Here is a 15,126-nt window from a genome sequence, read left to right as displayed (position 1 = left end):
GCGGAAAAAAAGCATCAGTTCAAAATCTGCTTAAAAATTACTTGCGAACTGTGTGCGAACAATGTTGTTTTCCCATAAACATTTATGGTATTCTGTATGGAGGGGCCTGCAGGAGGACTTCTGGTTGGCAAGGAACCATGTAAGTATGACTTTGGGAAGGTTGTGGGCACCTCCACTCCTGGCAGAAGCTAAATTTCAACATTTGCCTCTAAATACTATTCAAATGACAAACTGTGATGAGATGATTTTATTAGCGTCTTTGTATATGTCAAGGCTACCTGAGTCTCTGAAGTTGTTTGGGATTGCAGAGCATGCTGAAAGTAGATGCTCAGTGAAGAGAGAACCTCACAACTGAATAATTCTGTGAGAATAGTAGAAGCAAAATAACTTAAAGGCTACGTAAAACTTTGCAGGGCAATTGTTTTTAATAAACAGGTTAGTCAGTGTGTCTGGTGTAACTTTATAAATAGTTTTTATTTAAAATTAGTTTTACTTTTTTAGACACAGTTACTCTGTATTCTCTATACACAGCAACTGTATCGTTCGCTATTACCTGAATCCGTCAGTCCCACGGACCCAGACCTGACAGGAACAGGATTTAGCGAACGATACAGTTGCTGTGTATAGAGAATACAGAGCAGCTGTATCTAAAAAAGTTAAATGAATTTTTAATAAAAACTATTTATAGAGTTATACCAAACACACTGACCTGTTTATTAAAAAAAAAAATACTCTCCAAAGGTTTATATAGCCTCTAAGTTTGTAGTTTTGAGTAGCTCTCAGTATTGTTATTATAGCCTCCTTCATTATGAAAGATGTGAGGCAGAATATTCGCCACTCAATGATTGATTCTGAAAATTGTCTCTATTTGTATATTTTTTTTTGTCTTAAAATAACTGTAAGAATATTACATTTAATCAGATGGTTAACTCATTTTCAAAAAGTGAAGACCTCTTGTTAAACATACTCTGTGAGTATAGTTAAAGGGGTTATCCGGGGAACAAAATTGCATTGCAATAATATATTTATATGAAACGAAGTAACATACTAATGTACTTTAATTAAAAATTCTGTACTTAATTCAAACCTTGTGAATTGTTCCCGGAAGTCCTGGAGCTTTTCTAATAATGATGATGCTCCGACACGGCCCCACCTGACTGAGGGCTTGTTTCATGTGCTGTTCGTGAACCTGAATGCAAGGGGCTGTCACATTGCCTATTGCTTGAGTCCCAAGCAGAGCATCAGCTAGCGCTTTGTTTGGGACTCCAGCCCTGCTCCCGACGTCCATATTTGGTCAATTCAGGGGTTTCCCATCACTGGAGTTCCCAAGCAGAGCATCAGCTGCTGCTCCGCCTGAGGACTACAGCACTTCTGCCAACGTCACTGTCCATATATGGTCAGTGACTTCAGGGGTTTCCCATTGCATGAGTTTCCAAGCAGAGCATCAGCTGATGCTCTGCTCAGGGACTCCAGTACTGCTGCCGACATCATTGTCCATATATGGACAGTGACATTGGCAGAAGTGCTGGAGTCCCCAGGCTGAGAATCAGCTGATGCTTTTCTCGGAGACTCCAGTACTGCTGCCGACGTCATTGTCCATATATGGACAGTGACAGTGACGTGGGCAGAAGTGCTGGAGTCCCCAGGCAGAGTATCAGCTGATGCTCTGCTCGGGAATTCCAGCGATAGTAAACCCCTGAATTGACCAAATATGGATGTCGGGAGCAGTGCTGGAGTCCCGAGCAAAGCGCTAGCTGATTCTCTGCTCGGGACTCAAGCAATAGGCAATGTGACAACCCCTTGCAGTCATGTGAACAGCACATGAAGCAAGCCCTCAGTCATGTGGGGCCGTGTCGGAGCATCATTATTATTAGAAAAGCTCCAGGACTTCCGGGAACAATTCACAAGGTTTGAACTGCACTATTTAGTACAGAAGTTTTAATTAAAGCACATTAGTAAGTTACTTCGTTTCACATAAATATATTATTGCAATGCAATTTTTGGTCCCCGGATAACTCCTTTAAGGAGCTGGATGTTTTTTTTTCTCTACCCGAATATATTTGGGAATTAATAAATATCAGTTTCCTAATATATTGGAATCACTCCTTCACTAATAAACATGGAATTTAAAAATAAAAAAGTTAAGATTATACCAAAGATTATTGTATAAAATACAGTATTTACCTAGGCAAACTTTTCCATTTTGACATAAAACGGTTCAGTGGTTTCTGGTCTACTTCTTGATTCTTCTGCAGGAACAGAAAGAAAAAAAAAAAACATTATAGATGTGGTTTTGAATATTTTAAAGTAGTTTTATTTATATGGAAAGCGCCATCCTATATAGGGGTAGACTGAACAGTTAGGCAATTGTGCCATTCTTAAGGGGAACCTGTCACCAGCATTTCACCTATTAAACCAGCAATACCTGGTGGAAGTGGGTGAAACATCTTTTTTATGTAACCTATAATTATCTACTAAGTCGGCTCTGTACCCTTGGTATTCAGTTTTTTAGTGTTCCTGTGCCGTATGCTAATGAGCATAAAAGCGTCATATCTTCATTTGAAAAGAGTCATATCTTCATTCCTCAAGTCTTTCTGAGATTACCCCGCCTCCTTACTTTTGATTGACAGCTCCTCGCCTCCCCAGCACACACAAAATCTGGTGCTTGCGCATCGATGTCCTGTTCGCAGTAACTAGATTTGAGGCTCGGGCGAAGCAGGGAAGGGTATCGGACCATACATGAGGGGCGCATGCAAGCTATCTCAGAAGAGATTTTGACATTCAGGGCGGACCAGTTTTCGGCGGTGGGTGGACATAAGAGGAACGAACGAGAATGCCTGATTTTTTACCATAAGAGACGCAAAATGTTTGCAGTTATTTACAGTCCGAGGAGGAGTTTAGGAGAGGGGATAATGGCAATGAACTTTTGACAGCAGCGGCCAGTGAGGGGTAAGTAGAGTTCAATAGGTGAAATGCTGGTGAAAGGTTCCCTTAAAGAAAGGCCACAGCATTGTAAATTATCACAATTATAAACCTTTACACATAATAAACCTTTACTGAATTTTACTGAGATGATGTGTGCTGTTATGCAAAGATTTGCGATGTTAAAAATAGGTGTAAGGAGATGACACTGAGTCATATTTATAAAATATTTTAGACCCTTTGTGTGCTGCGCTCGACAAGGGCCGTGGTTTAGCAGGAAATGGGGCGTGGTCTAGAGGAAAGCGGCATGGTTTAAAGGCATCAGTGTACACCAAAATTCTGCAAAAATGTTGTCGCAAAATTTTTTTGCGTAAATCAAGCCAATCGTGAGGTGGTATAAGGAATAGAAAAGTGTATAACATGTCTAGCTAGATGCATTAAATTTATCATACAGCATGCACCACTTTGGGCCTGTACACATCAGAGTTCGGTTTCTGTTGATGGGTTCCATCAGACCTTTCCGTCGGAAACACGATTCCGTAGGGTCTCCATTTTTTTGGGCGGAAGTAGTGCAGAACGGGGACAAACGGAAACCATTAGCAACGGAAGCATTACCATTGAAATCAATGGTAAAGCAAATGGAAGCTATGGTTTCTGTTTGCCTTTCCGTTGATGGGTTCCTCCGACTGAATGGTCTGACGGAACCCATCAACGGAAACCAAACGCTGATGTGAACACAAGCTTTGATACACTTTGCCGCATCTTTTTACTAGTTTACTCCCTTGTCCTTTACAAAATAGCAATCATTTATCTATTACTCAACATTCATAAAGAGCAAACATACTATGTAGCGCTGAACAGACTATTCACACAGATAAATGTTGAACGGTACCTGTTTAAGCAGCTTTACAACATACAATTCTTTCTTAATTTCTGCTTTGAAAATGTCAAAAAAGTGTCCTTCTCCAATCAAGAAATCTCTGTGGAAGTTGCGAGTTGCATCTGTAATCTCTTTAAAACTCACACGTGAAAGGACATTTACCTCTATGAAAAGATAAAAGAATAAAATATTTTATCCCATCAGGTGTTATTTCATATTGTTGAGGTATTCATGGAATGATTGCTTATGAAATTATTTCATATGGCTGAATCCAGTGAGACAGACAAGTGAAGAGAACTAGCATTAGGGTATGTTTACATGCTTACTGAAAAAAAGTCTGAAAATACGGAGCTGTTTTCAAGGGAAAACAGCTCCTGATTTTCAGAAGTTTTTTAAGCAAACTCGTGTTTTTCACTGCGTTTTTTTAAAAACGGCTGCGTAAAAAAAACGCCCCTGTCGGAACAGAACAATGTTTTTTCCCATTGAAATCAATGGGCAGATGTTTGGAGGCATTCCGAAAATAAGCCGTGTGAACATACCCTAACAGTATATGTATATAAGAAAGTAAAATAGTTCTGTGTAAGAGACACCATACCTGACACTTTATAGCTTTAAAGTGTACCTCCACTAGTGAACTCCACGCTGCAGTTGCATGCCCTATTAATTAGAATTGGACCTGTGTACGATACCATCCGGGCATGGTATGGTTGCCACAGCAAATGTACCGCCCAGTGTAAAGGAGCATCTCTCCACACAAGTGGAATTACACTTTAAATAGATCCTATCACTTCCTGGGAAACCTAATAATAGGAGACCAAAATATAACATTTTATTTGAAAAAATATAATTAGTAAAATAAAGAAAAATACTCTCTAATTTAGTAATAAAGGCCATGTCCCTTTAAGAAAGGGAGACGACTTCAACTGAAGTCTGCAGCAATGAGCAGTCCAAGTTTCAGATTTTTATGGCTGTGTGAGACTTCCTGCTTCTAAGGCTCTGTTCACACTGCGTAATTGTCCTCAAATTAAGGTATACGCTGGGAGAATCTCGGGAAACTCCAGTAATCATTTAGCGATAATTGGTGCTACCTGATGTAGAAGAGGGAGTCTGGATAACCTCCCTGCCTAACTGTACCTCTGGGATTCAGAGGTACTATGTTACCAGTACCTCTCCCCCAGTCAGATATACCCACCCGCATGGCGGCCCAACGGCAAGAACTTCAGTGCAGCCGGACTCCCCTGCTGCTTGGAGCTTCCCTGGGTTAGCCCCAGTGACGTAACTGTCCAGCTACGTCACTGGGGCTACATCAGGGAAGTTCTAGCTCACCCTGTCACCTGTGTTTCCCCCTCAAAGCGCCACCTTGTGCAAGCAGACTATCCCCCCTTATCAGAGGGGTGATATTAAACATCTACATTATACCTTTTTTTACTGGATGCCTCTGGATGGAATAGCATATTCGACTACACTGCTCTATCCAGTAAAAAGAAAACGGTATACCAGACATATACTGCCCGCAGGAGGCCAAAAGGACACCTTTTAACGGCCCATGTCGGTATATTGGGAGCCTATGGGTACGTTTGAAGTATGCGCGGGGAGCTTTCCTAACGCATATGTCAAACCTACATGGGAAACGCAGTGTGAACAGGCCCTATGCTGGGAGAGATATTTATGGTATGCTCTGACTTGCCCTAGTGTGTAAGAAATGCACATATATTTGGTATCGCTGAAGTCGGCAGAAGTTGACAAATATGTATTTTATAATATATCTATTATTTTTTACACAATATGGAAGCCCAATATATTCTGAAAAAAACAAGACCAAATACATGTAGGTTGGAAGAGTAAGGGCGGGTTCACACGTGGCGGAATTTCACTTAAATTCCGCTGCGGACACTCCGCAGCGTTAATCCGCAGCGGTGCCGTTTGTCCATTGACTTACACTTTAATTTAGCAGTGTTCGTTTAGACGAGGCGTAAAATTCCGCTGCGGAGCATAGGCTGCGGAGCGGAATTTGGTGTCCGCAGCATGCTCTGTCTGTTGCGGAGCAGTGGCGGACTCATGGCGGAATTTCTCCATTGACTTCAATGGAGAGTCAAAATTCCGCAATGAAGTCCGCAGATCTTATGTGTGCTGCGGAGCGTATTGTTTTTACTACCATGACATTTCTTCATTCTGGCTGGACCTATGTATTTCTAGGTCTACAGCCAGACTGAGGAAGTCAATGGGGCTCCCGTAATGACGGGAGCGTTGCTAGGAGACGTCTGTAAATAGTCACTGTCCAGGGTGCTGAAAGAGTTAAGCGATCGGCAGTAACTGTTTCTGCACCCGGGACAGTGACTACCGATCTCAATATACATGTATCTGTAAAAAACATATAAGTTCATACTTACCGAGAACTCCCTGCTTCTGTCTCCAGTCCAGCCTCCCAGGATGACGTTTCAGTCTAAGTGACGGCTGCAGCCAATCACAGGCCAAGCACAGGCTGCAGCGGTCACATGGACTGGTGCGTCATCCAGGGAGGTCGGGCTGGATGCCGAAAGAGGGACGCGTCACCAAGACAACGGCCGGTAAGTATGACATTCTTTTACTTTCCCTAGGGAAAGTGCTGTCCCTTCTCTCTATCCTGCACTGATAGGGAGAAGGGAAGCACTTTTCCCGCAGTCCGCAGCAGCTAGTCCGCATAAATTTTCTGCACATTTTGTGCAGATCCGCAGCAGAATCTGCAACGCAGATTCTGTGCGGCATTGATGCGGACAGTTGCGGAGGAAATCCGCCACGTGTGGTCATGCCCTAATGGTACAACAATTTGCTTTTAAATTGGCACATGGCTAAAACTTGAAAATGAACCTGGTCAGCAAGAGGGGTAAAGCTTCTGGTCAAGAAGTAGTTAATATGTAATGTTAATAATAATAATGTAAAGGTACTTTTTATCATTGTTTCAATCCCTTCCACCAGATTCCATTTATTTTTGTACCTTAAAAGAAAGTTTTTTTCTTTTGCATTATATTTTGTTATCCCTTTCTGAGTACATATTTAATTGATGCCCGTTTTTCTATTCATACGTGCGCTGTCATTTTAGCATCCATATTGATGTCACTTTTGGATGCTATTACTTTCAGCATACATTTAGGCCTCATGCACACGACCGTGTTTTTGCGTCCGCAATTCCCCCGAAAATCCACGGGAGAATTGCGGCCCCATTCTTTTCTATGGGGCCGTGCACACGACCGTAGTTTTTGCGGTCCGTGCACGGCCCGGGAGCCCGGACTGCAGAAAGTACGGCCATGTCTTATTACGGTCCGGAGCTGCGGTCCGGGCTCATTGAAAACAATGGCCGCGGCCATGTGCATGTGCGGGCGGCTTGCGGCTGACAGTCCGCTGACAGTCCGCAGCCGGCCGACCCGAAAATCACGGCCGTGCACACGGCTACGGTCGTGTGCATGAGGCCTTAGATGTTTCTAACATCAATCTGTTAATATCATTCTGTTTTAGACACAGTCTTTTTAACATCCCTTTGGATGCTTCTATTTTTAAGTAATTTTACTGCCGTATATATATATATTTGCTTGTATATTTGGATCTTTTCTTTTTTTCTATTTATTTATTTTTCTTATTTATATTGCTCCGACATGATAGAGTTTTTTAACCCCTTCCCGACATTTGACGTACATGTACGTCATGGAAAGTACTGACTTCCCGCATCTTGCCGTACATGTACGTCAAACGTTTGGCACCGGCTCAGAAGCTGAGCCGGTCCCATCATCACCGGATCTCAGCTGTATCTTACAGCTGACATCCGACTGTAACGGCGGGGACCGAAATTAGCTTCGATCCCCGCCATTAACCCCTTAAGTGCAGCGCTCAAACGCGATCGCTGCACTTAAGGTGTTTGCAGCTCATCGGAACCCCAGTAATGAAATTGCCGGGGTTCCGGTGGCTGCAATGGCAACCGGAGGCCTAATACTGGCCTCCCGGTCTGCCTAGCACCGAAGCCGGTCAAGATCCGCCCGGCGGCGGAGCCTGATCGGCTTCCGTAGCTGCCGGCAAGATGGCGCCGGGTCAGGAGCTGATCCGGCGTCATCAGCGGTGGAAGTCAGCTGTACTGTACAGCTGACATCCACCTGTAACGGCAGGAACCGGAGCTAGCTCCGATCCCTGCCATTAACCCCTTCGATGCAGCAATCGAAAGCGATTGCTGCATCGTAGCGGTTACAAGCAGATCGCCAGCCCTGACAGGCAATTGGGACTGGCGACTGCTGTTATGGCAACAGGAGACACAATGGTCTCCTGCTCTGCCATTACGGAAGCCGATTTAGGCCCCGCCGGGAGGCGAAGCCTAAACGGCTTGCTGTCAGTGAATGACTGACAGATCTAATACATTGCACTACATAGGTAGTGCAATGTATTAGAAAAAAAAAAATCTGACCGTTGGACCTTCAAGTCCCCTAGTGGGACTTGAGAAAAAGTGTAAAAAAAGTATAAAAAAGTGTAAAAAAAAGTGCAAAAAATAAAAGTTTGAAAACAATAAAAGTTTCAAGTAATCAAATAACACACAATCCCCCTTTTACTCTTATCAAGTCCTTTATTATTGAAAAATAATAATAAACCATATGTATTTGGTATCGCCACGACCGTAACGACCGGAGGTATCAAAATATTATATTATTTATTGCACGCGGTGAACAGCGTAAAAAAAACCCGTAAAAAACGTTACCAGAGTTTCTGTTTTTTAGTCACTTTGCCCTACAAATATTACAATAAAAAGTGATCAAAAAGTCGCACGTATCCAAAAATGGTACCTATAAAAACTATAGCTCGTCCCGCAAAAAACAAGCCCTCATACAACTCCGTCGACAAAAAAATTAAAACGTTATGGTTCTCACAACTTGGCGACAGAAAAAATACATTCTTTTTACAAAAGTAATTTTATTGTGCAAAAAGTTGTAAAACATAAAAAAGTTCTATAAATGAGGTATCGCCGGAATCGTACTGACCCGCAGAATAAAGGTAACATGTAGTTTATAATGCGTGGTGAACTCTGTATAAAAAAAAAACAAAAAAAGCTGTGCCAGAATTGCGTTTTTTGGTTTACCTGGCATCCCAAAAAATAGGATAAAAGGTGATCAAAAAGTCACATGTACCCCAAAATGGTACCAATAATAACTACAGCTCGTCCCGCAACAAACCAGCCCTCATACCGCTACGTCTATGAAAAATAAAATTAGTTATGGCTCCAATAAGTCAGGAAATAAAAAAATATGCAGTTGTGCCCGAGGAGAACATTTCTTCTGTTTCAAGAGGCGATTTATCAAGGACCTAAAATTAGGGAACCAGGAAGGGAGGGCCCAATCATATCCGATGGAAGCGACGGTGCCCGTATTATACCAGGATAATACTTTCCCAGCAAAATTCCCCAAACTACAAAGGCGCGGAGTGTGGACCAAAAGGGGGATAAGAAATGACACCATTTATCAGTGCGACACCGGCCTGTGCAGAAAGGATTGCTTCACAGCGTAACACACATCTATGGATTATTTTTATTTTTTTATACCACCTGACTATGCCCCTTATATACTCCGCCCCGCTTACATGTACCCCCACATTATAAAACACCAGCAATACTCAAACAAATATAGTACCAAGCAAAATCCGCTCTCCAAAAGCCAAATGGTGCTCCCTCGGCCCTGAACCCTACAGCGTGCCCAAACAGCAGTTTCCTTCAACATATATGGCACCGTCATACCCGTGAGAACCCTTTTAACAATTTTTGTGGTGTGTGTCTCCAGCGTCATAAGCTGGGCATGACATATTTGCCACTGAATGGCATATCTAGGGAAAAATATACATTTTTAATTTGCACCATCCGCAGCGCATTCATTTATGGAAAAGACCTGTGGGGTGAAAATGCTCACTACACCCCTTAATAAATGCCTTGAGGGGTGCAGTTCCATAATGGGGTCACTTATCAGGGGTTTCTTTTTATTATTTCACATCTGAGCCTCTGCAGTTGTGAACCAATACTTTGTAAATCGCCAAATTAGGCCTCCACTCCGCATGGTACTCTTCACTTCTGAGCCCTGTCATATGTCCAAACAAAAGATTAGGGCCACATGTAGGGTGTTTCTAAAACCGGGAAACACCGCATAATAATTAGAGAGCTGTCTTGTTATGGTGGCACAAGCCGGGCACCACATATTGGCATATCTATGGAAAAAAATCCCATTTTCACTCTGCAACATTGAGCGCACACTAATTTCTACAAAACACCTGCAGGGTTAAAATGCTTACTACACCCCTTGGTAAATGCATTGAGGGGTGTAGTTTACAAAATGGGGTCACTTCTGGGGGGTTTCCACTGTTTTGGGCCCACAGGTGCCCAGAAACCAATCCAGCAACATCTGCACTCCAAATGGCGGTCCTTCCCTTCTGAGCCCTGCCGTTTGCCCAAACAGCAGTTTATGACCACATATGGGGTATTGCCGTACTCGGGAGAAATAGCTTTACAAATGTTGGGTTCTTTTTTTCCTTTATTTGTTGAGAAAATGAAAAAATTTGCGCTAAAGCTACGTCTTATTGAAGAAAAAGGACTGTTTTTATTTTCACTGCCTAATTCTAATAAATTCTATGAAACATCTGTGGGGTCAAAATGCTCACTACACCCCTAGATGCATTCTTCAAGAGGTGTAGTTTCCTAAATGGAGTCCCTTTTTGGGCGTTTTCATTGTTTTGTCCCCTCAGGGGCTTTGCAAATGTGACCTGGCCTCCGCAAATCATTCCTGCTAAATGTGATCTCAAAAAGTCAAATAGTGCTCTTTCCCTTCTAAGCCCTGCCGTGTGTCCAAACAGCCGTTTATTACCACATGTGGGGTATTGTTTTACTCGGGAGAAATTGCTTTACAAATTTTGTGGTGCTTTTTCTCCTTTAGTCCTTCTGGAAATGAGAAAAAATTAGCTAAACCTACATTTTCTTTGAAAAAATGTAGATTATTATTTTCAGGGCCTACTTCCAATAATTTCTGCAAAAAAACTGTGGTGTCAAATCGCTCACTATACCCCTAGATAATTTCCTCAATGGGTGTTGTTTCCAAAATGGGGTCACTTGTGGGGGGTTTCCACTGTTTTGTCCCTTCAGGGGCTTTGTAAATGTAACATGGCCTCCGCAAACCATTCCTGCTAAATTTGAGTTCCAAAAGCCAAATGGCGCTCTTTCCCTTCTCAGCCTCGCCGTGTGTCCAAACAGCCGTTTATTACCACATGTGGGGTACTGTTTTACTCGGGAGAAATTTCTTTACAAATTTTATGGTGATTTTTCTCCTTTAGTCCTTGTGGAAATGAAAAAAAATTAGCTAAACCTACATTTTATTTGAAAAAATGTAGATTTTCATTTTCACAGCCTACTTGCAAAAATTTCTGCAAAAAACCTGTGGGGTCAAAATGCTCACTATACCCCTAGATAATTTCCTCAAGGGGTATAGTTTCCAAAATGGGGTCACTTGTTTGGGGTTTTCACTGTTTTGTCCCCTCAGGGGCTTTGTAAATGTGACATGGCCTCCGCAAATCATTCCTGCTAAATGTGAACTCCAAAAGCCAAATGGCGCTCTTTCCCTTCTCAGCCACGCCGTGTCTCCAAACAACCGTTTATTACCACATGTGAGGTATTGTTTTACTCGGGAGAAATTGCTTTACAAATTTTGCGGTGCTTTTTCTCCTTTAGTCCTTGTGGAAATGAGAAAAAAAATCGCTAAACCTACATTTTCTTTGAAGAAATGTTGATTTTAATTTTCACGGCCTACTTCCAATAATTTCTGTAAAAAACCTGTGCGGTGAAAATGCTCACTACACCCCTAGATAATTTCCTTGAGGTGTCTAGTTTCCCAGATGGGGTCACTTTTGGGGGATTTTGACTGTTTTGGCACCGCAAGAGCCCTTCAAACCTGACATGGTGCCTAAAATATATTCTAACAAAAATAAGGCCCCAAAATCCACTAGGTGCTCCTTTGCTTCTGAGGCCGGTGTTTCAGTCCAGTAGCACGCTACGGCCACATGTGGGATATTTCCTAAAACTGCAAAAACTGGGCAACAAATATTGAGTTGCATTTCTCTGGTAAAACCTTCTGTGTTATAAAAAAAATTGTATTAAAAATGTATTTCTGCAGAAAAATATGAAATTTGTAAATTTCACCTCTACTTTGCTTTAATTCCTGTGAAATGTTTAAAGGGTTAAGACATTTTCTAAATGCTGTTTTGAATACTTTGAGGGGTGAAGTTTTTAAAATGGGGTGACTTTTTTGGGGTTTCTAATATATAAGGCCCTCAAAACCACTTCACAACTGAACTGGCCCCTGTAAAAATAGCCTTTTGAAATTTTCTTGAAAATGTGAGAAATTGCTGCTAAAGTTCTAAGCCTTGTGAGGTCATAGAAAAATAAAAGGATGTTCAAAAAACGATGCCAATCTAAAGTAGACATATGGGGGATGTTAATTAGCAACAATTTTGTGTATTATAACTGCCTGTCTTACAAGCAGATACATTTAAATTGAGAAAAATGCTAATTTTTGCAATTTTTCGCTAAATTTTGGTGTTTTTCACAATTAAATACTGAACATATCGAGCAAATTTTGCCAGTAACATAAAGTCCAATGTGTCACGAGAAAACAATCTCAGAATCGCTTGGATAGGTGAAAGCATTCCGGAGTTATTACCACATAAAGTGACACATGTCAGATTTGAAAAATGAGGCTCTGTCAGGAAGGTCAAAAGTGGCTAAAGAGGGAAGGGGTTAATAATATTTAATATTTAATATCCATTTGCAATTTTCTGCACTATGTACCATTGCTGTTCTTTTTGCTATGTGTTTTTTTTTCAGTTGCGTATGGTTTGCAATGCTGCTGTCCAAGGTCCTGACCGCTGATTATACGATCTACTGCCTCGTGTGAATGGTTGCATTCCTTCCATTTGTGACGTCATCTGAGCACTTTGACCCCGGTCACATTGGCGGGTTTTTTCAGTGTTCAGTGTGTATTTAAACTGTGCAGTTGATATGCTTCTTTTATGGCCTGATGAAGATGCCGGTGCGGCATTGAAACGCGTAGCCTTGTTTTCAATAAATCGCTTGAATATTATATATCGTTCATGCCTATTGCCTTCCTAGTGCAGCAGCGCCTTGGAGACTCTGTTTTTTCTGTACATCAGCATTTCTTTAAACTCATAACTCATTGAAACACCATTTGCTAGAATTATCTATGCTGGGTTCCCGGCTATAATGATACAATGCAATATGAGCCAATTTCATACAAATATTTTCATACCTATTGTTGAAATTCCTTCTCCGAGATGCCATTTTGGATATGCATCATTTTGGGGGATGTTGGTGGGACCTATTGAAGCAAATTACTGTTGGTGGTTTTTGGCTGTACTACTTGCTTAGAGCCTCTCGATGCACATATCTATGAATAACACTGGAGGTGAGCACAGGCAAATTTGCCAGGTAGCCATTGAACATATAAAATCTAAGTCTACATAACTACCACTATATTTGTTGATGAAACTATGATATCAAGCGACTTTGTCTAGGTGATTCTACTGTGAAAGGCAACAAAGGCATAATCTTTAATTGCAGCTGTTAATGCACAATTACATGCAAATTTTACATAGTGCACCGTAGATGACAGAGAACTGGTTGATACAAAGCCATTATAGAAAGTTACAGAATTATCTAGCTTTGTCATTAATGATCTCCCAGAAAAATCTAGATATTTTCAAATTAAATGCAATGAAGAAACGTTATATACCTTTGAATACGGTGATTGCTCTCTGATGTCCCATTTCATGAAGAACTTCCAACAAGTCACCAACAGTCTTATTTTTGTGTGCCCAGCTCCATAGCAGTTCCTTTGTACGGCTTCTACCTTGTTCAGCACACTTTTCAATTTTACGGAAGTCCATCCAATCTGAAGAGAGGCGTTCAGCTAGAAGAATAATTGTTTTTAACATTTTGGAGATGATAATAATAATAATAATAATAATAATAATAATAATAATAATAATAATAATTTAAAAAAAAGTATAATAGCACAGTATGATTTAGTATGCATAGGTGCAAGGTGGGCAGCGTACATCGGAAGGATGGGACACAATTCACCAACCTGGTTAAGTCAATTGAAATGAAATTCTGAAAAACTTAGCACTAACTAAAAACGTATCCACATCCTAAAAGAAAATTATTTATGTGCTATTGCTGTGCAGTGAAAAATTAGTAAGGTTATAAAAACAAGAAATGTTTTACCATGTACCAACAAGTTTTCAACACAGATATTCATTTTGCTGACATTTCGCTGAATGTATTTTATGAATATTGGGTTTATGGAAATAAGAAGGAAAGCAATTACTTGTGCCTTTTATGTAATCTTGTGAATACATGGTGACACTTCTCTAGTTATAAATGCATTCTTGTACAGATTTAAAGAGGACCTGTCACCCCTCCTGAAATGTCTGTTTTAGTAAATAATTGTATTCCCCATGAAATAACCATTCTGGAGCATATTTTCTGAGAACTCTATGCTTTGCCATTCCTCTGCTATTACTCCTAGAAATGTATGAATGAATAAATTGCCACAGGGTGTTACCAGTTGGGGGTGTGTCCCTACGTAGTCTGACACTGTCCAATCAGTGATTACAGTTTTAGACTTTGTAGGGACCCAGTTGTCAATATATTCATACATTTCTAGGAGGAATAAGAGAAATGGCACAACACAGAGTACTAAGAAAATATGTTCTAGACTTCCAGTTCCGATGCTGGCGATGCAGGACGCGTGAGGCTGAGCTCCCGCCCCCGACCTGGCTCAATACCCGCTTTAGCCGCTCAGAAGGTGCACATCGTGCCACCGAAAGCATCCTTGCTGACCGCCCAGACACTGACTGTATGGAAAGATGTCTCCTCCGGAGTGCCCAAAAGTCACACACCCTGCTGGAACATTCAGAGCAGTCGCCTGAATGATTCCCGCCAACTCTTCTCCCCCACTATACACGCAAGAGGAGCCTCCCCTACAGGCACCCTCAGCTCCTATAATGTCTGCATACACTATGTCCACCAACACCCTGATAACTTACGTGGAACTTGCACAGGAGGTGGCTAGACATATAGCTCCAGACTTACAAAAGGCATTGGAAACTACGGTTTGAAAATCCTTAAACCGCATGCATGCGGATTTAGCGCCGTTGAACACCAAAGCAGTTGAAGCTGAACAACGTATAACGCTGTTAGAAGATGAAAATTAGCGATTGCAGTCTCAGCTCAAAATTGCCCTAAATAACACAACCCAGCT

At 41.5% G+C, this 15,126-nt stretch overlaps 1 protein-coding gene across 2 annotated transcripts in view; it reads right to left on the bottom strand.

The window, feature by feature from the left end:
- The window catches only part of IRAK3 (interleukin 1 receptor associated kinase 3), a 68,511-nt gene that overhangs the window by 11,715 nt on the left and 41,670 nt on the right, over positions 1 to 15,126 (bottom strand). For both annotated transcript variants that reach the window (XM_075856905.1, XM_075856906.1), the window contains 3 exons: positions 13,594 to 13,770; positions 3,815 to 3,966; positions 2,185 to 2,249 (listed from right to left, as the gene is read on the bottom strand). In XM_075856905.1, the coding sequence (XP_075713020.1) occupies positions 2,185 to 2,249; positions 3,815 to 3,966; positions 13,594 to 13,770 (394 nt within the window). The remainder of the gene's footprint in view (positions 1 to 2,184; positions 2,250 to 3,814; positions 3,967 to 13,593; positions 13,771 to 15,126) is intronic.

Source organism: Rhinoderma darwinii, chromosome 3 (genome assembly GCF_050947455.1).
Source record: "Rhinoderma darwinii isolate aRhiDar2 chromosome 3, aRhiDar2.hap1, whole genome shotgun sequence".
Classification (NCBI taxonomy): Eukaryota; Metazoa; Chordata; class Amphibia; order Anura; family Rhinodermatidae; genus Rhinoderma; species Rhinoderma darwinii.
This window is presented reverse-complemented; position numbering and strand designations above follow the sequence as displayed.